Here is a 22,521-nt window from a genome sequence, read left to right as displayed (position 1 = left end):
GGGAAAATATTCTATCTAATCCATGACTTACTGGAACCAGGTATTACAGTTTGAAGTAACTTATGGCTTAAAGTTTTTTGGACTGCTTTTTTCTTTTGGTATATATGTAACATATGGATGACAACAACAATAGGAGAAATCAAAATTAACTCAAGCCTACAACTTATGTGGAAAGATATCAGAATGTATTAGAGCAATTTCACTGACTTTTCTCATATAAGCACAAAAGGATATGAATTTATCTCTGCAATACTTACTTTTACTACACTATCATAATCCAGAGACAATTGCTTGAAAATGAAATGCTAGTGGAAATGTGTAATATTTGAATCCATATCACAAATGTGTTTAGAGAATGTTTCTGTAAATTACTTTAGGGAACTTAAACGGTTATCGCAAAAGTCTCCAACATGAAACAGGGAGGGAAAGTGTTGTTTCAGACACTGAATGAGCCAGGTTCTCCTCTTCAGATACACATCCAAAATCCCATTAGCTTCAGCGAGGTTGAATGTGTCACATAGGGTAGAACTGGCTTAATAATGCACATTTACAGCTGCAAAATCACAAATGAATTAAAATTCCCTTTAAGGAAGTAGTCCAATATTAAGTTTATCTCTGTATGCTGCATTGCACATGTAAAATAAGGTATTTAGTTTACCACTTCCTGAATGAAAGATGTACTATATTTAAATAGCTATTACAGTGTACACTATAGGTCAACACTATATATTTGTTATCCTAATTTAAGCCCCATGCTTATTGAAACCTGCATTTCTTACCTGTTTGCCTTGCTTACTCAAGTTCATTGTAATGGTTTTGGTCTAAGCTAGAACTTAACTAAAGTCAATTTAAATGCATTTTTCATATGAGATTTGACATCTCTCCACTCTAAGAACTCTGACGCAATTGGGCTCTACAGAGCAGAGCATAATAGCATCAAGAGCTAGGGATGATTTCCCCATCTACTGGCTACTTGTATGTGCTTCTTATTAGCAATCCACTAAGCAGAGCTTTATTTATTTATTTACTTATTTTGCATCACTGCAAGTTTTTAAGCTTTATTTTGAAGTCTAACACAGGCCAGCATCACTGGACTATCAACAGAAACCAACTTTTTCTCATGCTCAGATATTGACTGGACAGAGCACTCTACCTACACGAATGGAAGGAAACCTGTTATAGTGATCTTCCCTTACTCTGCAGAGATTTGTGCTTAGGTAATTTAATAATGTTAGAAATCTAGACTTACCTAGTCATCTTAAACGGACAATTTGGTTTAATTTGCTTGAATAATCACATATAGAGAGGTGCAATATTTAAAATATTAAACTTCTGCTAGTGGTGAATTCTTTACACTTCCTTTACACATTGGAAATCTTTGTATAGAACTATAAAAAGCTCCTTGGAGTAGCCATCTTCAGCGTTGGCTACATACAACACTCAGCATAAGGCCTTTGGGTCCAACCATGGCACAAATAACATTGGGTAATAACCCAATTTCTTAGAACAATTAAAAAACATCCTTAGGCTACATTCCTTTTGATGCAGGGGAGGGAGGGCAGTTGTAAGGAAGACTGTAAATGGTGTTTGCAGGTACAATGCGTTGTTGAACTCAGAAAAAAGGCAGTTCTACAAAGATATCTATGTATACTGTTTATATACACACATACTGCCCAGGCTGGAACTGAGAATTTCCAGATGATAGTGCTGACAGTTTCTTCCATTATTTACACAGTCATTTCTTTGGCACGATCCAGGCTTTTAATTTATAAAACCGGACTGCAACAATTGTAATACACTGAAGTACTGTACAACTCCTGTACAGACAAATATTATTCAAAAATGAATATCAAGTACTATAATTCCAGTAATACAATTGCAACTATCACTAAAAGGGACTGTTAATTGCATATGCGTAGCCATGAAGATACAGAACATTGTTACTTGTTTAGTCAGCAACCTGAGAAACAGCTCTAGTGAGAATCTGGTTATAAGGAGTGGTTAACAGGTCACCCTATTCCTTTTCTAATACAATTTACATGCATTTCAACAACTCAAAATAACAAACTGTGCTTACCTTGCCCAACAGCAGAGTGTATTTTTTCCACATCAAATTTAATCTTTGACCTTCCAGGTGTACTCAACATTTTTTCCCAAATCAAAGTTACATCTTTTAAGCATGGTGTGATTTCTTCATAGTCAAGTTTCAGACGTCTGTTCTGCAAATTGTTTTCTGAAGCTAGGAAGTGATATCATGAACGCACCAGTTAATATTGCTTACTATTTGTAAAAAGGATTAATTGAACTTAAAACTTCATTCTGCCATACACCTAAATTGAGCCCAATGAATTCTGAAACATTACGTCTATACTCATGTGATTGTGGTGTGCTTTGGTTGTTGTTATTTTGGGGTTGGTTTTTTTTTGGTTGATTGTTTTTTGTTCTTTTTTTTTTAAGATATTATATGCAATACTAAATGTGCTTGGCCTGTTAAATTAAGTTCTTACAGCTAGTCAACTCTTAAATCTGAAGAAACATGAGAGATAATGGCTAATGAAATAAACACAAGGTTTTCCTAACAGGATTTTTCAATTTCCCAGCTCTTAAAAAAAATTAGTGCAGAAGACCTACACCAAATAAAATACAAACCCAGTATTTCTTATGGCATGCAGCTCCATAATAGTAATGACAAAATAAAAGAACTACTTGAAAGGTGATCATTCACACAGCTGTTTTTATAGACCACATAAAAAAAAAAGTTCAGGTATAGAAACTTTCAGAACCTTGAACACAAATAGGACCATAAACACTATATATGCATAAGGCTCTCTTAAAGGCTCCACTAAAGAAATCAGAACAAGGGTCAATGCATAACTCAGTCTTTCATAAGACATTTAGATCATCAGACCTCCTGGAGCAAAGATGCATTGTAGTATTGGTGATTTTCTCAGATTACAATTTATAAGAATATTGTGCTCTTTCAAATCTTTCTATAAGGGATTAAAAAAAAAGAATTAATCAATAGTTGGGAAAGCATCAAAGAACCATGGCAAAAAATGAAAATTAATTCTGAAGCTGAGCATTAATTCCAAACTTTAGAAGTGGAATGAGAATTTCAAAGGGACTCCTGGCAAAGCTTTTACGGTTTGTTTCTACAGATTTTTAGTGCTAGAAAAAACCTGGCAAAAGGGTTTATTAATGGCACTTATATTAACTAAATAATAAAGCACTTTTTGGGACAGTGGATGAATTCGTGGAGGTCACGAGACTGAAAAAACAGAAGAGATCTTTCAGCTCAGGTGGAGAAAAAGGGTGCAGCGCAGATGAGATGTCAGACATCTATTCTTAAAAGGCACAAGATGCTCAAAGAAAATGCTATAAGGAAACTGAGACGAAGGTACAACGAGAAGACTAAGGAGTGTAATAGACTGCGGTAAATCTATGGAGAATTTAACAAAATGGGTATTTCAATTTTTTAACTGGGCTGTAATGTGGCTGAGGACTCAACAGACCCAGTTCCAGGACAGGAGTCCAGGGATATGGCCAGCAGTTCTCTACTCGCAAAAATGAGCGCAGCACTGGGTTCAAGTGGCGTAAACGACTGACAAGGTTCTATAGTCTTAAACAAAAATTTAAAAATACTGCTCCTCAATAACACGCATTGAACAAATTACAAATGACACGATTTGGAACCACATTTATGAAATGGCGTATCATGAAGTCACAATGATTTTTAAGTATGTGATATATGCACAGTATTTCATCGTAGTGATGATGCATTTCTGTAATGCTAACAAAGTACTCTCATTTTGAGGACATTCTACCATACGTCATAAGCCTACTGCTACTTTTGATGATTTCACAGTATGAACTCACCAAAATCACACTCCTATGGGCTACAGACTTGAGACAATCTATGTTAAAAGGACATTACCTTTTGTTAGTTTAACTCTCCACTGTTTGTATGTTCAACTTGTTTATATAAATCTACTAAACAGTTGAAAATCATCTGAAATTCACATGGCCCATAATGACACTAAAATAGCCAACACAACTAAGCTCATCTTGTTCTGAGATTTGTAGCTGCAAAAAAGGGTTTTTTAGATTATCAAATTCTGAGAGTTGCAAAGGATTAGCTTGTCCTGTACTCCCACTGGCTAAAACAAGATTCTAGATTTTTGCAATACAGTTTTGCAATTGTATCTTTTGGGTAAAACAATTGGAGCATCTGACTAAACTTGTTAAAATTTTTATTGATATTGTTGTTCTGCAGTTGCCAAAAACTTGACTGCAGGATGTAGATTCAGGTAGCTTGAATACAAGAGAATTAAAAAAAAAAAAAATCAGGTGTATAAATATACAAAATAGAGAAAATTTATTTCTAAATGCTAGGTCCCATAAAAATTCCAAGTTACAGAACAACTTGATAGAAGCTCATTTATGAAAGCACTGCTCTAAGCTGAAGGGATTTTATAAATCACTGCTCTCGGTACCTCTTTCTCCAGATGGTCCTGGCCCCTTAGCCAAGGACTCTGTATATTTGGTATCCATAGCCACATTTTATTTTACTGGATTAACAAGTACATTTGCTGGGAACATGCCTATCACCTGTGGCGTTCTTAGGAAATTCCGGTATCAGATGTTCTTCAGATATCCGGGATGAAAAAGGACAGCCACACTACTAGGAACAAATAGCCTAGAAGTAGGCTAGGTGTTCTGCGAGGCCATATCCAATGTCCGAGAGAGGTGTTTTCTCCTTCCAGCCAGGAGTCTCAACCCAAGTTTAAAGAAGGATTTCATGTTTGGTATAGTGACCTTTTCAGAGAGCTGGGCCTTTTCTCTACACAGTTGTTCTTCCTGCAAGACAATCCTTCCTCAAACTTACACAAAGGCAAAGAAGAATTGCCATTTTCATGCCAGGTACCTCACCCCTTGAGGATCCAGGTGCCTACTCCCTTCCTAAACATCTAAAATCAGCCAGATAAACATTTCTGTCCGCATCATTCATACCTTCAAAGGGGCAGCTCTCAAGGGCAATCACTTGTAATTTTGTATGCAGCTGCTACAATAAAATGTATATTCTTAATCAGCTGTATTTTATGTGTAAAAATTGCCACCACAATGGATTTGTTGCAGCTACGCATTCAGCCACAGAAAAATTTTGGTTAAGAACAACTGCAAATTGCAGTTTCTCAAGCTCCTTCTCATCACCCTTCTGACTGATTTAAGTCATTACCACTCCATACAAACCTTGCTTGCACAGTGTGTGTACACAGGCAGGCACCCACAGAAGTCCACAACCAGCTCCTTAAGAACTTCAATTCAACTTCAAGACTGTCTAAACAGAACGTTGCAATGACCAATAATTAGACAATGACCTACAGATGCGAATGTAGAAAAGAATTCAGTTCATGATAGTGACAGTGCTGAATTCCTTGTCAGACCTTCTAGACACCAGACTAAAAAACCCCAGCCATGGTAAAACTAAAAGAGTACCAATTAAGATCAAGTAAACAAATAATATAGTGAAGTGATTTAAAAAAAAAGGCAAATTGTAACCTATGCTAATGAGAACTGAGGGAGATGCTGCTAAGCTGATTTACCCGTACGTTCCTAAAACGTTTTGTTAAGGCTTGGTCCAATCCAATGCCAAGGCCAGAGAGCAAACCAAAAAGTGAACTTGTATTGCAGTAGGGTATAATCAAGAACTTCACCAACCTTGTAACTTCTGGTTTTCTTTCTCCATTCTGAGGAGGAGTATCTGCTGAATAATGGCTTTCTTCCACAACTCGCGAAGCTCACGAGGTGTGCGCTTCCTTTCTTCTTTCACTGGCCCAAAGGGGCCATCTTCACACACTGGTTCCAATGGGGATCTCGGTGGAAGTTCTCCCAATTCGGAGTAATCTTTAAAAGAGAGAAGCTGTTGTGAACTACTCGGATTTCATGAACAGGTGAATGAAGGGACACATTTGCAAAGATTGCATATATATACATACATATCTATACACACACATACATACCTATATAGGAGGTAGCAATACCAGGTAAGGTTTCCCAAATGACAGGTTCAAGCAGATTTATAAGCTGCTTCTGAATAGGAATCATATGGACCAAAGCGTGGAACTTTTTTTTTTCCCCTATAAGCTGATAAAAACATTGTACCATACACCAGTTTGAGAAATGGCAAAAATACCACCTACAGCTGGACCGTGGCATGATTCAAATAGCAGATCAAATCAAATATAGCACCCACATAATTTAAAGAACAATCACTAAACTGTGTTTGACAAAGAAAACACACACCCTTAGCTGCACAAACACACCACCTAAGGCCATACAATGGGATGATTACCAGTTCTTAAAGTAAACATGCAGAAAGGGAGACAGGCAGCTAAGACGTTTGCTCTCGCTTTTAACCATGTCATAACCTTCTGCACTTTTTCTTTTGGCTTCAGCTGGTCTACCACAAAATGTATCTTTTTGCCAAGCATGCAAGGTAATTCTAAGAAGACTGAAACATTACAAAAGAAGTGAACATTAAATAAATCTCAGGCAAATCGAAAAATCTTTTCTTTTTAGGCAAAGGGTAAACAATATTGGTTTTAATCAAGTTCTCAAATAAGAAGCGTAAGTTCTTATACTTTGTTTTCTTAACGCCTGTTGCAGTATTGCTGAATTTTGTTTTATACAGCTTCTCTGAAGGCTCAATAGTCTTTGATATAACCTGTATCTAGACGAAAAATTACTCAATTCAAATTTACCACCTTTAAAATGAATGGTCAAAACCACCCATCTCTTCCCACCAAATCCCAAATAGAAAGCCATTGCAACAGCACTTCTCCTTCAGCCACACAGAATGGCTGTGAAACATCTCCCTGAGGACAAGCTGACCAGTTACGCATGCAAGAAAATGCTTTAAAAATCAGTGCAGCAAAAACCATTCCCTGGACTCGCCAGCCAAGGACAAGTACATCTGTGCATGCTATTTCAAACAGCTCCTGGAGAAGGGACACTCCTGAAACAATTATTCAGCACAACAGCTCAGTGGTTCATTTCTTTATCATTGGCTAGCATAGTGATAAAGATTTTGAATTACACACACACACAAATTATCTCCTCTTTACAAACTAACAAAATAGGAATGTTTTCACCCCTTCAGAATCTGCTCAGAAAGCTATCATATATTGACTCACACGGTTCATATGCAGCTATACTTTTCTCTTTTGTTGAAAGGCACTGGTACAACTAAGCTCAAATGACCAAGTAAGAATGGAAACGTTCACAGCTGTTGGCTTCTGCTTTTCTAAGTTTTGCCACTGTCAATCTTTTCCTCTCAAAGAGTCAGAGACAAATAAGGTGGGTCCAAACCCACCTGTTTCCTTATACAACATTTATTTGTTTGTTACCACAGTTAAATACAAGGACTAAAATATACATATAAAAATAAATGCAACATCTTCAGCTAGGAGCACAAATTAAACCTTTATAAACTTGCACCCTGGATATAAATGTGGATGCCCACACTTTGGGTATCTACAGCATTTCAGAGAACATTGAACTTCATGGGAATACGAATTAAGCAAAGAATAACTATTTGACACTTTAATGGCAACCACCATTAGTTGCAAAGAGAAGTAGGAAACAGTGACAGAGGCATTCAAAAATACAGCTGGTTATGAAAAATACCAATACAATGAAAAAATTATTATATCCCTTAAAAGAAACTGGGAAACATTCGTTTAATTTTTTCCTTTATGGGCAAACGGACAGATTTCTGTGCGTTAAGATCCGCAATTATAAAAGGGTTTAGGTAAATGTCATCAGGGAGAGAAGGAAGACGCACTTGATAATCCTCAACTTGCGTTGACACTTAAACGAAAATTATTTTGATTTGATCGTTGGTTTTGATGCATGCACTATACTGTCAACAATGTTCTGTACATGTAGTAGCTTTCATGCCCTTTTTTCCTCCGTGCATATTAAAGAACATTATAAGAGAAATGCTCTTAAGGATAATGCTGGTAGAAGTGCCTTGATCTGCTTGGATAAAATAATATACTTACAAAAATAAAAATACCACCTTGAAGGAAATGTTTTAATTTTCTCTAAGGCTGCGTTACGTGCACAAACTAACATTGCCGTAAGAAAGAGCAATTATGAAAATGGTCACCAAACATTAATGCAAAAAGTAAAAATGATCCAGATAGGTACACCCTTATCCACAGTACACTATCCATAGTCTATTCACTTCTTATTACATTCTTACAGCATTCAATATAGAATGCACGTAAACAAGTATCTTCTCACCCTACACATCCTTTCAGTGGCTTATGGATCTCCTTTAGAGTCAGATATGCATTCTAGTTTTATGCATGTATATACACACGTATGTGTTAGAAAAATATCAGATTACCTACAGAGACTGTTTGTGGTTACCCACTTGCAAAAAAAAAAAAAAAAAAAAAAAAAAAAAAAAAAAAAAAAGGCTGCCAAAGCACATGCAAGGAAATGGATTAAATACATTGTATTTAGCAAGAATGAACATACCCAAGACCTAAAATCTTTGTTTTTAACATGCACATTCTACTTTCTCAGTGCAAATTTTGTGGACTGGTCTTCAAGTACCAACTTGAGAAAGTATCACCTTCTAATTTATTGGAGGTGTTACTCACTTCTTGTTCTCCAGTGATCAAACTTATTGTGGCAACACTTGAACCACTGCAAAGCATTAATTACTCAAGTCCATGGTCCTGCTCCCATCTAGGCTGAAAATTTCTTGTCTATTACTGACTAACCTGATAAGATCAGTATTCACTAAAATAAATGTAACTTACAGTGCTTAAGGCTATAAAAGAAATCAGAAAGGTTACAAAATTCTATAGGCTGAACAATTATGATTATCAACCCTACCTCTACTTCTTCTGTGGAAGAGTCCTAGGCTTGATTTTGGCTCTCAGATGGCAGCTCCTTTTCTATTCTTTCTTTCTTCTTATCGCTTGTGGGCATTTAACAGAAAGTCTAAAGTCTATTCTGATAAAATGCAACGCATTCACAACCTGCCTTCCTTCCCATCTCTATGCTGGCATGTAGCAGGATGTATAGAAACCAAAATAAACCTGTTTAACTGCTCATGTGGCTTGTCTAAAGTTTACAGAGTTGCATCAGCTGTTTGGCTGGTAAAGGAGGCGGGGGAGGTGGAATGTGCAGGTAATTCCTCAAAGCAAAGTAAAAAAACCAGACATTTGGTAAGTCAGCACTAACCCATGTCCATGAATATACAACAAGGTGATCGACAGACATGCCATCCGGCTTCCAGATCCAAAACAGACAAGAGTAAAAAGACTTAAAAAGATACAGCGTATTTCATTATTATGCACAAACGATCTGGAGGATAGCAGAGCAAGCAAAGATAAATAGCAGAGCAATTCAACTGAACTCAACTGGGAGCTCACGTTCCACTGAATCAAACCGGCATGTGTCAAAAGCCAAGTAATGCGCAGCCTTCAAAACCTTGATGAGACTAGGAAGTGCACTTACGCAGGATCTGAACACTTCAGCACACACTGAAAGACTACTTCCCTGTTCATCTGCCAACGTCGACGGTTTTTGTTTACTCGTACTCCACATTTGACCTGTACTCCTTTCAAATACATTGATCCCTTCCCTGCAGCCTCCATGTAAAATTCTACTTCCAAACTTGGTACTTCTGCGCGCCTACCACACTTCTACTCTTTCAGGTTCAGGATTGGGCAAGTTGACTCCATAACTATTATTCCATTTTATCAACACACAGGTTACTTTCCATTTGAAGTTCATACTTGGACTACCCTTCAGAATTTACTCTTCTACACAATGCACTTCTACAAGTCTGTGGGTCCAAACTAAGTATTCCTTGACAGTCTACTTTCCTTGGAAAGCCACCCACTTTCCTGTGCTTGTGAGAACTCGTGCAAGGTAATGAACTGCTGATGAAATTGTTCATAAAGCAGATGGTGCATCCATACCTACCTCAAAAGCACTGCTCTGATGCTCACACCGCATATACTACCCAAGAAAGGACAAGGCCAATAGTAACAACAGACTGAGATCGAATTTGTACAGCAGATCCATTCGCTTACACTCAACTCTTTGGCTTCACGTGGCAGTGCGTCAATCCTAAGGTACAGAGTATCCTTGCACTCCAAAAGGAGCAATCTCAGACAAAACTCCCACGTGCAAAGTTGACACACAAAACAAAGTACAAAAGATTATGAAGGAAGTATCATGGTATATTGCTACCAGGGACCACACTAAAGAAAGTTTGCAAATGAAAAGCTGGTGAATGACTACAGTAGTAACTGAAACAGACAATATCTGACTGGTAGTGATATAACCAGGAAATTTCATTAGCTCCAGAAGAAGCTACAATGAATATAGAGCATTTGCTGGGATCTGTGGGAGGACACTGAAGTATTCCAACAGTGAGTTATTAAAATGTTGCCTTAAACCTTGATTTTTAGGAAATTTCATTTGTAATTGACTAGAAAAAAATTAATTGATCAATAGTTTCTTATTCAATCAATCTCAGTATTAAACAAGTCTTTCCAAAAACTAGAGGAAAAATAGGAAACCCACTAAGAGAAACCACACACATAAAGTAAAAAACATTAGAAGTGACAAACCCACCTAAAAGCCTGAACTTTAAAAACATTCTTTCAGAAGCACTTAGTCTAACCACCTCAAAGACCAAAACAAGATAGCAAGATTCATCTTTGACTAGAAACTGCAACAATTCTCGTAGAAAAGAAGGGCTTGTTTTATTTTTTATAGGAAGCTAATAGGGAGGAGGCTCAACTATAATGCATCACCACCTAATCCTCACTGCAGTTGTTCACACATAGCTCTCTAAATGCAGCATTTCCCAGTCACATCTGCTGTCTAGGGTTAAGAAGTCAGGCAAGATGTGGTGAGACTGTGGATGGAAGAATTCCATTAAGCATTTTATTTTCTCCATTACACTATTTTTCTTTGTTGCATTCTAAACATTAAAAAATTCATCTTAGCAGACAAACAAGACAATCTTCTCAGTCATATAAGATTAAATTGCCCAAAAGAAAGGACTTTCACAACATCCTTAGTTAGTTCTCTTCAGACCTTCCATTCAGGTAGTGCAACAACTTCCTTCACACGATACAAAACTAAAGAGGAACTACAAACTTCTACAACCAAGGATACAATATTCCTATTATTTTACATAGATGTCTGGAATATTTGACTGCATAACCAAATGTGGTAATGTGACCAGGACCCTTCTGTTACCAGAAAGCTTCAGATATAGAATCACAAGAAGCAACAAGTTCTTCTTGTCTGACATACAACTTAGGGCAATGGCTGCATGAGGAATTCTTGAAAACTTGTGTTTTTTTCAATACTATGGATTAAATTCAGCTCCGAGAGATGCTTTAGAGTTTGATTTTTCTTTTAAAGCTAAAAGTAATCACTACCTCCAAATTCACTCCATTTACTAATATTATCAAGCCCTGACAAGCAAATGCCCTGATATTTCAATGGACACAGAAGTCATCACACATTGTATGTGATACCTACTGCTTACAGCCTGCTCCTGTGCTGCCAATCAAGATTATGAGCATATATTCACTTTGAGAGGGACAGAACTGAGTAATCAGTTCTAACCAACTGGCTTTATTACAGCATTAAAAAAGCTAGTAATGAACTAATTAATAATCACTTTGTTGCTAAAAAAGAACCATTAAAACAGTATTGGAGGACGCATTACAAATAATTTACACCACATAAACATTTTAATTATAGAATGCTAAAGCAGGATCTTACAGTATTTGCAACACTACTACAAAATGATTTAAAAAATATTTTTGATTAAATAATGGAAGAGATATAACCCTCACCACAAAGCAGACAGGCAGGCGCTAACTACAACTGGTTTTAAGAATAACAAGTCTTCAAATCCAGACTTTTCTTCTGCACTTAGGATTTAACAGTTTGCTACCTCTGTCTGCCAGAGACTGAAACGCAATTAATGATAATAGAAGAATCGAGTTGGGTTTTTTTTCCCCTATACAGAGATACTTGTACTTTCTAAAAGAATCTTTTTCTGCAAGTCAAGTTGCAAAATACTATGTAGTTGTTCTGGCTAAAGTTGGTTTTTTCATCCGAATTTATTTTCTGAGTACTGCTAAGCAATACCAAGCATCTCATTCCTCCGAATTGCAATTTCTTTCACTGTTCAACATGTAACTCCACCCCACTGCCCACCTTAAAACAAATCATCCATTCTCCAACCGAAAACTGACACAGCTGTTACAAAAATTTTGCTGTCTACTGCCAATACACCTTCTGCAGCAAGAAAGCTCATGACAAGTACCATCACTTTCCCACCATTTACTTCAGAAACCTATTCACACCCTTTAAATCTAGCACTTGACTTTACTCTGCTGGGAGTTTCTGTCAACCTGCAAAACAGTTCTCCCACTATGACCAATTCTGAACAGTCAATATGTGAAAATTGTAATGAAAATAGTCCACGGCACAGACATTTGCAGATGCTGAATAAACGTATGCAAATCCTGCTGCACTGCAGTGCAAGGTGAAGTTTCACGATCGCTCTGCACTGATCTAAGCTTCCAGACACATGTCCCTGCCTGCCTCCCTGTGCCTGCTCTTGTGCTGGTCTAATACCGCGAGTGGGACCAGAAAACTGATCCAACTGAAAAATCAGTCACCCTTTTTTGAGTGATCCCATTCTTCGACTGGTTTAAAATGATCACCAAGTTGTTCCCTTCACCTTCCTACCAGTTCTAAATCATTCGCATGGCCATAGAATGTGGCTCTTGTTAGAGAGACTCTACAAAAGTATGACGATGTGGCTGCAACTAGGGTGGGCAGGTATAAAGGTAAACATCGAAGAACTGAAGAAATACTTTTATTACTTTGAATGTTTAAGACAGTGAGTGGGAGAGCCAGAGTGAATTTTGTGTGCTCATATATAGAAAACAGGCCAAAAAAAGTTTACAAAAAGAGATTAATGAAAGCCTTCTTTCAAAAGAAATACAGTGTTGAAACAGACCCAAGTGTGATCCATTCTGTAAGTGACCTGTGCTCCTCTTTTTCCATCTCTCCACTTTGCAGGATACAACACTCATTCGACCCCCACAAATAAATAAAAAAGACAAATATCAGAGGACAAGACACTGAGTGTGTCTCAAGGTGGCAGTGAGAGAAATGCTGCCCCCAGTGCTCCACACCACCCACAGCAGCACAAATACTCCTTGAGAAGTAGCAAACAGCAGGAGATGAGGTTGGACATTTGAACTGTAGCTTGCTACAATAGAACTAGCATAATTCAGCCCTGCAAACCTCCAGCTACCAGCTGGAAAGCAATAAAAATCTCTACAGATTATTTCACCCATGCAGAAAGTCTTTTCTAGATCCCCAAACTGGAGACCAGCCTCATCTTCAGGCTCCCCAGAACTCACCTGGCTGTCCTGCCAGGCAGCAAACTGCATAATGCTCCTCTGATGTGCTTCATCGTAAAGTTACGTACAGAAGTAGGGGAAAAGGGGAAAGCAGCAGCACCCACAAGCAGGAGGTCCTGCACGTGGGACATTGCTCCCATACCAACCAAAAGCAATGGTGTCCTGTACCCGAGGCTTTCTGCTGTCTCAGAGCGTGCACCTTGCCTGAGCGTGGCTGGATTGAGGCCAGTCGTCAGGCAAGGCAGGAATCTCAACTGGCAAGAGAAAAATATAGCTTTCCAGTGTATCTATTTGCAATATAATTTTATTAACTCTATCAATTTAGGACTGTTTTTCATTTTACTCCTGAACTAGTAAGAAATGAACATTGTCCTTTGTATATAAGGCAAATGGTGTCTGCAAAACAAACAGCGTGCTCTCAGCCTAGTAATACAAGATGCAACCACCAAAGCACAGCCAGCAATCACTTCTCTCGAGCTGTGCTACAGGAAATGAAGGTTTAGCTCAAACTACTTATAAGCACCTCCTAAAGAAGTAAAGGATACAGAAGTGCGAGACAGTGGGACTCAAAGTGCTGTCAGCTTCATGTGGGAACTCTGGACACTACACATCTCTCAATGTCAGAACCTCATAAGATTATGCTTGAAATTTCTGCAAAAGCTATGTACCAGTTGTCTGTGGGGTTTTTTGTTGTTTTTTGTTTGTTTGTTTAAAAACTTTTAGTAAATATACCTTCATATCCTGATGTGTTAACCACACAGAGTGGCAATGAACATGATGCATCTTGAGACTCAGCTCACCACTTGCCTATACAAATGGAATCACAAGTGTCAGGATCTAGATCTTTCTGAGCGTATAAAGCTTAAGGTTGTCTCTATTTCTTGTGACATCTTATACATGCATATTTACTGATTACCACCCAAAGAAGTTACACCCAAAGAAATTTCATTTTGCTGACAGTGCCTGCCCATATGTGGTTAAAGCAACGTGTAGTTCAGGCTTACTGGTGGATTTTATGTTTAATATGAAGTTTAGTAAAGCAGCTTAGTAAAGCAGCCTATGCTAAGCTTGATAAACTTTATCATCTCTGACTCACAGAGATCTGGGTCCCTTGGTTTGCTGTCGTACTAGCTTTTAAGAAAATCCCTAGCCTTTTTTCTTACTGCTGTCCGGCAGAGTACTCTGGAGCGGTGTGTGGGCTGTTGCACCTGAATGGAGAAATTGGTCAGTGGAGTCACAATCTATAAAGGGAAACTCATAAATTCACATGTTCCCTTGTTTCCCTCTCTTCATGCTTACTTCTGCAGGACACAACAAAACATGTTATCTTTAAAACCTTCTTTGCCCTCTGGATAATTTGGCTGACATTGATCTTTTGGTGATACATCAGCTGTTTGCATGAATTGTGTTTCCAAAGGAAATCAGTCTAAAAAGAGTGAGAAAGCCTTTAAAACAAACAAACAAACAAAAAACCTCAAAAATAACCCCCCAAAACAAGGAAGTACAGGTAACTTATCAAATCAATAAACCCCACTGCATGTGCTGCTTCTCCTTGAGAGAAGACGAAAAAAAAGAGGAACAAGATGATGAATGATAGCTAGTTACATTTACTTTGAAACTACAGAGGTTCCCAAGATAACTGTGGTGGTGAGTCCAATGTAAGATCACGTACAGCAGCTCTCTTAAAGGCTACAGGTACTGCATCACAAGTGAGTATCCTTTACTGCCAGAAATGATCCAGGAGATGCATGAAAATCCAAATGAAAAAATCCAATACTTGTTATAAATAATAAAATACCCAAAACCTAACTCAGCGTTTTCTCCCTCTGTTCATAAATTGAATATGTACATTGGAACAAAAACAGAAAAAGAAAACAAGAGTGAAGAAAAAGGCCAGATATTTTAAAATGCTCCTCCTATTAATAGCTCTTCCTGTTTTCCATTTTGGCCACACTTGTTTCTCCAACTATTCTGCTTATCCAGCTGTAGGTTGTTAAGATTGTATCTTGCTGCTATTATGTCTCAGAGGAAATGCTTGGATAGGCAATTTAGGGGTTGTTTTTCCCTATTTAATATGGGAAGGTTTTGTGGCTTTCCAAAACAAGACAGACTATTTCCAGTCAGAAAAAGATGCATCAAACCTGCAAAAAGAGTAGCTTCGCAAAACAGCTGAGATTGAACAGCTTCTTCATATGCCTTTAAGCATAGGAGAGTATTTCACATGTATGTTTACACAACAGGCTCTTGAGATCACTTTGGTTCTAAGTACACTAAATTTGAGAGGCATCTATGCCCATATACAGATTACCCCATCATCAGTCAAATTACATTGCAAGCAATGCATTAATGACAGAAACACTTTTGTTACGTGTGGTATCCAGTTAATCCAGGTCTGTCTTCGAGATGCAAGAAAAATGTCTCAGTAACATTAGGATGAATACTTTTTACTACATTTACTATAACGTACTGTTCCCTTCTGTTTGCTTATACTTTTTCTTATTTCTTATACAATGGCCTTAGAGATCAGTCCGAAGGTACAGCCTGCAGAGCTGAAGCTGTGAAATTCAAACTTTAGTTAGCCAGACACCATTATCTACAGACAAGCTTCTCTGAGGCATTCTTGGCCTCAGCATGTGCTGCACTATCTGCCTCACATAAAGCGAGATGCATAAAATGATGCACCTGCATGCTCACGTGCAGTGATTTTTTCCTAGTCTGTGATCTTTAGCTCTACAGAATTTCAGGAAATACATATGAGAACAGTCGATCGCTGTGTCTCAAGTGGCAAAGAATCACAAACTGGAGCAGCATACATGAGGTAAATTCAGTCTGGTATGAAGTACACACTACAGAACACAACTGAGGTCATAAAAGAAATTCCTTCTGCAGGCCTGGATTTTTCTAGTCCATAGTTCTATACTCCAGGCATGGAAAGATGAAATAGAAGTATCACCTTTTCTTCAGAGCAGTACTTGGTGATACATTTTTTTCCCAGAACTCATTAAAATAGTACACATGAAAATAAATTTTTCTTTGGTTAGTTAATTTGACAAAGTCGGAACCATGTTACTTACGGAGCTGAAAAATAAAAACTCAACAGCTAATGAACTTGGCATGACCAAAAAGTAGGTGGGAAACTGCAAAGACAGTACAAACACAGCACTCGGTAAATATGTCCACTCAGTAGACAAAATGATCCACACTTCACAGACTACATCAACTAACAACATTAACGGGAGCAAATAAAGACAGACTTTACCATCATATCGGCTGGGAGAATCACACGCTTTCTGAGGGGTTGCCACTCGCAGGAAGATCTGTTGCCTCCATGAATGCCGTCGAGTCCTTACAGGGCTGTCTGCACCAATGGCCTGCTGGCTGTGTTTGGATTCGTAGTCGCTAAAATTGCGGAACACAGAATGGCTTGTGAGCGGGCTACCTGAATCTGCTACTAACAGCGACAGTCTTCAGTGAAAACAGTAACACGAACCATCAGCTAAGGACTGCAGCGTGCTCGGCACATGCTGGGTCAAGCTCTTAGTGCTAGGTAGGTGAAGCTTGCTTTGTGGCAGCAGGCTTATACACGGCTGCAAACATCCCTTAGGCTCACCAAAAGGGGCTGGCAGCTCTGTGCAATCTGCTGTCTCCAGTTTTAACTGAATTTCAGCTTTCTTTGCAGCCAGTGTATTACACACAACATATTAAAGACATACACGCTATAACGTATCTACATCATTCTTCTATTTAAATGCCATCCACGAAATCTAGCAATTATTCATAGGAGACACAAAGAACTTTTATAAACACACATCAAGGAGCTTTATAAACACCAATTAAACTTCCAACCTTCTGTGAACTGGGTATGTAATATATTTCCCAGCACAGCCTTGGAGCAAAACTTTTAACCTTTGTGTTCGCAAGTCACCATCTGAAATAAGCAACAAATTTGGGAACAGTGTCCAGGAACCTTGGATGTTACTCCTTTGATGTAATTCACAAACTACATACAGAGGTTTTTATTCAGAATATTAAATGAAATAGTGAACAGCAATGCTGTTTTCCTATTAGAAATCCCACTAATAACTTTCACCCGTTACATCTTTAAACTATTCATTGCTTTATTCCAGCCATTCCAGCTAAATGGTCGCATGAGTCTTTGTTGAATCTGAAAGGGATAAAGGAACTTCAAATAGCTCTGGGAGCAACCAGGAGGAGCATTTTACAGGCAATCCTCTCCTTCCAATTTGAGAACACAGACATTGCTTAGGATGAACCATGTATATTCTCTTAACTGGAAACTGCTAATACAGTCCTTTGGCAGGAATAATCACAGAAGTACATAGATGGAAGCTGCATGACCATTACAACAGCAAAACAGCTAAGTTCTGCAGTCTTAATGGGAGAGGAGTCTGGGACAGCTCCATCCTTTTGACAGCAATCACATGCAGAATACATGCAAGTGAACTGTTGCACAAATCAGGTTTTGCGCAAGTGCAAGAAGCATTTGAAATATTACAAAGAAACCTTTGAAAATACAGTTTTACCTCCAGGCTTTAAGAGAGAACCCTACCTTGTTGTGCTCCTAAAGTCAGAGGTGTTATTTTCATCTACAGGAGCCAGAAATTTTAAGAAATTTGGCACAGAAGAGGAAGAATGAAGCTTTTTCCTTAAGGCAGTACGGTAGGAGATGCTGAGAGTGCAGTTGGGAAAAGTATAGTTTAGAACAAAGAAGCATAAATCCACAGAATAAAAATAATACATACTGCTAAGTTTCAAACAAAAAGCAGCTAAATCCTGAAGGCCTGAATATCAAGGAAACCAAAGTCAAAACTGAAACTGCTAACAAAGTGCTACTTTGAAATACATACTTGTTTGGGCAAACTAAAATGTTCCAATATAAATAAATGTACTTCCAGTAAAGTTATTATTCTTTGCAATATCCCAAGATTTTTTAGTGCACATTTCAAGTAAATTCCTTTAACCTAAAAAGAACTGATGCCAACTTTATCATTGCACATTTACTTAAATACCAGTTTCAATGATTTACTAAGTTTGTGGGAAAAAGTTAGGAAAAGCTGACACTGATCGTCATTGTGCTGGCAAATGAAAAATAAGACTTCGACAAAATACATTTTGTAAAGCATTAACAGAGTTATATTCAGACAAACTTGGAACTTGTAAGTTAAAAGCTGAACCTTCTGAATGATCATTTAGGATTGTGGCTCTATTTACGCAACAGACAGGAGCACTAATCAAATTTCATCAACAGTCTTCTGGCCAACATAATTCTGCTCTTTCTTTTAAAATAACAAGTCCCCAACATACTCAAAAGAAGGTTAATAGAAGGAAGTGAGAATAACTCAGATAACGAAAAGTTTCTGCAGAGCTCAGAGGGTTGTGATCAGCGGCACAGAGTCCAGTCGGAGGCTTGTAACCAGCAGCGCTCCCCAGAGGTCAGTGCGGGGTCCAGTATGGTTCAACATATTCACCAACGACCTGGATTAGGGGACAGCGTACCCTCAGCATGTTTGCTGATGACACAAAACTGGGAGGAGTGGGTGACACGCCAGAATGCTGTGCTGCCATACAGTGAGACCCAGACAGGCTACAGTGTTGGGAGGAGAGGAACCTAACGAAGTTCAAACAAGGGCAAGTGTGGCCAAGTGGCCAAGAAGGCCGATGGTACCCTGGGGCGCATTAAAAAGAGCATGGCCAGCCAGTCGAGGGAGGTAATCCCCGCCCTCTACTCCACCCTGGTGAGGCCACATCTGGAGTACCATGTCTAGTACTGGGATCCTCAGTTCAAGAAAGACAGGGAACTACTGGAGAAAGTCCAGCGGAAGGCTATGAAGATGATCAAGGGAATGGAGAACGTCTCTTATGAGGAAAGGCTGAGAAAGCTGTGTCTGTTTAGCCTGGAGAAGGGAAGACTGAGAGGTGATCTCATCAATGCTTATAAATACCTAAAGGGCGGGCGTCAAGAGGATGGGGCCAGACTCTTCAGTAGTGCCCAGCGACAGGACAAGGGGTAATGGGCACAAACTGGAACACAGGAAATTCCATCTGAACATGAGGAAAAACTTTACTTAGAGGGTGACAGAGCCCTGGAACAGACTGCCCAGAGAGGCTGTGGAGTCTCCTCTGGAGATATTCAAAACCCGCCTGGATGCATTCCTGTGCAACCTGCTCTAGGTGAACCTGCTTTCGCAGGAGAGTTGGACTAGATGATCTCCGAAGGTCCCTTTCAACCCCTATCATTCTGTGAATGAAAACATGGAAAATTACTTGGCTAGTGATACTAGAAGATCTTTTCTCGGAAGAGTACACAAAAACACGTGAGTAGGAGAATTTACTCCTGAAACACTAAGCATAAGAAAGAACTGCTTCTGATAAACCACAATGATAAAGCTGGATGGCATTTAGCGCTGTCTCCTGAAGATGTGAATAGGAGGGGGGGATGCTCTGGGATAATCACTAGTATGAAGTGAAGCTGTTCTTTAGTAGCTGGTTGGTACTGAGCATGAAGAAGATGAGGCTGTAGAATAATGTGCCCCACAAACAGGTTTCACTTACAATCAGATTGTAAATCCATCACAATTACACCGTAATTTCCCTTACAGAATACAATCAACTCGGGCAGTTTGACTTTATTGATTTAAACTCATTAACCCATTTGATATCCCTATCAATTTCTGTTTTCAGTCTTGTTGCTTAGAGATTCAATATGGTATACCCTTAAACGAAAGGGAAATGGAAGGAGAAGTCGCTACTGTGCATGCAGAATCATTATCAAATCTACTTGGAAAAAAAACTACTTTTGAGAACTTAACCTTCAGGATTCAAGTAAGTCTTATTAAAACGAAGAGCAAAAAGGACACTGTAGACTCACATTTGCTCCCCTGAGCTATACCATACTTCTGAGGTGAAGCTAAATTAAAAGAGATGCCAGCTAGTACTCAGCAAATACAACTGAAGGAACTGGTAAAACAAGGTTCTCACAGTTGTGTATTTTCTCAGGATGAGAAGAATCAGCACCTTGGGGAAACATGAAACCTTCACCCAAGAGAATAAAACCGAACAATAAACAGCAGCAATAAAAATTGCTTGCCAATGGCCAGTGACTGTTGACAGCGCTTCCAAGGATATTTGGTCTCGTTAGCCTTTTGAGCTAAAATAAGTAGTTTTAGCTCAAGGAGTTGAGAAGGAGTTTCATGGTCAAGATTTTTAGAGAGCTACTTGTTTCAGGTTCTCAGCGAAATGATGGGTTAATGTCCTTTTCTCAATGTTCTCTATATGTAATTTTGTAATTTTGGGACAGAAAAGTATCATTTGATATTGCCCAAAGTAACCAAGACAAATACATGAGCTGGTGGGTTGGGTTTTTTTGTTTGTTTGTTTGTTCTTGGTTTCTGGTTTTGGGGGTGGTGGGGGATGGTGTTTCTTTTTTTGACTGTGGTTTTTGGTTGGTTGTGGGTTTTTTTGTATCAGCTCTCCACAGTCCTGCTATTTCTTGCCCCATTTAGTCAATTTGCCTTTAATGTCAGGCACAAAAGAATATTAATATGTTTCTGCTTTGTTCATGGTAACACAGAAAAGAACTGAATGATTCTTGAGGGACAGAATGAGCTGGATCACAGGTTCTTGGCAATTTACCCCTCACAATTTGAGCAGTGCTGCTGTCTGCTGCGTAACAACAAGTTGCTCCAAAGCAACTGGCTCTGAAGAAAGTCGTGTGTCCATATGTCTGAAAGAATCTTATTTATTAAACCAAAAAAATTATATAAGTAGCAGCTCTACATTCAGTAGCACAGCAGTTAAAGAGTTCCCTCTCCCATAAAAATCTACCATCTTTGGTCTATATTAAATTATTTTAATTATTTACACTATAGAGCTTCATATTTATGACATGGTAAAACAAACCCTACCCCAAACTATGTACAGGTGCTAGCTCACCTCTTTTGTGCAAAATGCCCACTTTGTTCTCCACTTGAATTATGCCTTAGATATTTAAAAAAGTTGGGCGAAGAGGCCGAGGGATTAAGACGAGCTAGAGTAGGAGAACGCACAAGTTGACCAGAAGAACTTTTAGATTCGCCGACAGATGTGTTCAAACCGTATAGTGGGATTGGATTCCAACCAGAGCGATGGAGTTGAGGTAGCACAAAGAACAAAACACAGTAAGAGAGGAAAGGAGGGGGGGGGGTAAAAAGTGAAATCCTTCTCTAATCTTTGAAAGGGACCTGGCATACACAAATGAGCCATTTCCTATGTTTTTCACAGTTAATGCAGTAACTAAGAGGCTGAACATTTTAACCCAATCAGCAAAGTCCCAAATATACACTTACAGGCTTTAGCAAGGCATTTCAGCATATGACTAAATTTAAAGTTCAAAAAAACTGTCACTCACAGACCCCTTTCTTCTCCCTCATATCTGCTTTCCCTTGGTTTCTATGTTAAAGTCAGGCATATGATCAAGAGTTCTAATGGATGAGAAGTGAAATGCTACATGAAGAACTGATTTACATTTTGGAAACAACTTATGAATTGAGGTAAGCTGTTCAAAAACACTCATAAAATGTCCAAGACTTGTTAAAAGTCTGTCACTCCAGTGATTTTTGAGAACTTTAGGTATACTTTTCTTCTAAGTTTTCAATTTCCCTTGGTTCTGTACGTTTGCTGTGAAAGGGAAGCAACAGGCATTTCTTTATGGTCTGAGTTATGTGAGGGAGCAGGCGCACTCGGGTCTTACTAAAAATTACATAATCAAATCCAAATAGAAATAACCAAGGAAATGAAAATTATACTTAATTTCTAGCTGCATTCCTATAGTAAGAGAAGAACTAATTGAACAAGCAGCTACAAGAATCAGGGCAACTCTCATGAAGATAACAGACCAAAACCACAAATCCTAAACTGCACTACAAAAACATTCTAGTACTTTAGAATTAAAAAGGTTCAAAGAAGGGACAAAAAGGCAACCCAGGTTATGTTTCCTTTCAAATACTATAATTCTCTTTTTTTCCACTGT

The 22,521-nt window shown here is 38.5% G+C and overlaps 1 protein-coding gene across 4 annotated transcripts in view; it reads right to left on the bottom strand.

Annotated features, from left to right (window-relative positions):
* Positions 1-22,521, bottom strand: part of TBC1D1 (TBC1 (tre-2/USP6, BUB2, cdc16) domain family, member 1) — a 110,200-nt gene that overhangs the window by 19,162 nt on the left and 68,517 nt on the right. For 3 of the 4 annotated variants that reach the window (XM_009886818.1, XM_009886817.1, XM_009886819.1), the window contains 3 exons: positions 16,753-16,892; positions 5,719-5,904; positions 2,078-2,239 (listed from right to left, as the gene is read on the bottom strand). In XM_009886818.1, the coding sequence (XP_009885120.1) occupies positions 2,078-2,239; positions 5,719-5,904; positions 16,753-16,892 (488 nt within the window). Of the gene's footprint in view, positions 1-2,077; positions 2,240-5,718; positions 5,905-16,752; positions 16,893-18,063; positions 18,184-21,446; positions 21,576-22,521 lie in introns of all 4 variants that reach the window. The other variant, XM_009886816.1, reaches the window with a different exon arrangement.

This window comes from Charadrius vociferus, unplaced genomic scaffold, assembly GCF_000708025.1.
Source record: "Charadrius vociferus isolate BGI_N301 unplaced genomic scaffold, ASM70802v2 scaffold186, whole genome shotgun sequence".
Lineage (NCBI taxonomy): Eukaryota > Metazoa > Chordata > Aves > Charadriiformes > Charadriidae > Charadrius > Charadrius vociferus.
Note: the sequence above shows the minus strand (reverse complement) of the source record. Positions and strands in the feature narration are given on the sequence as shown.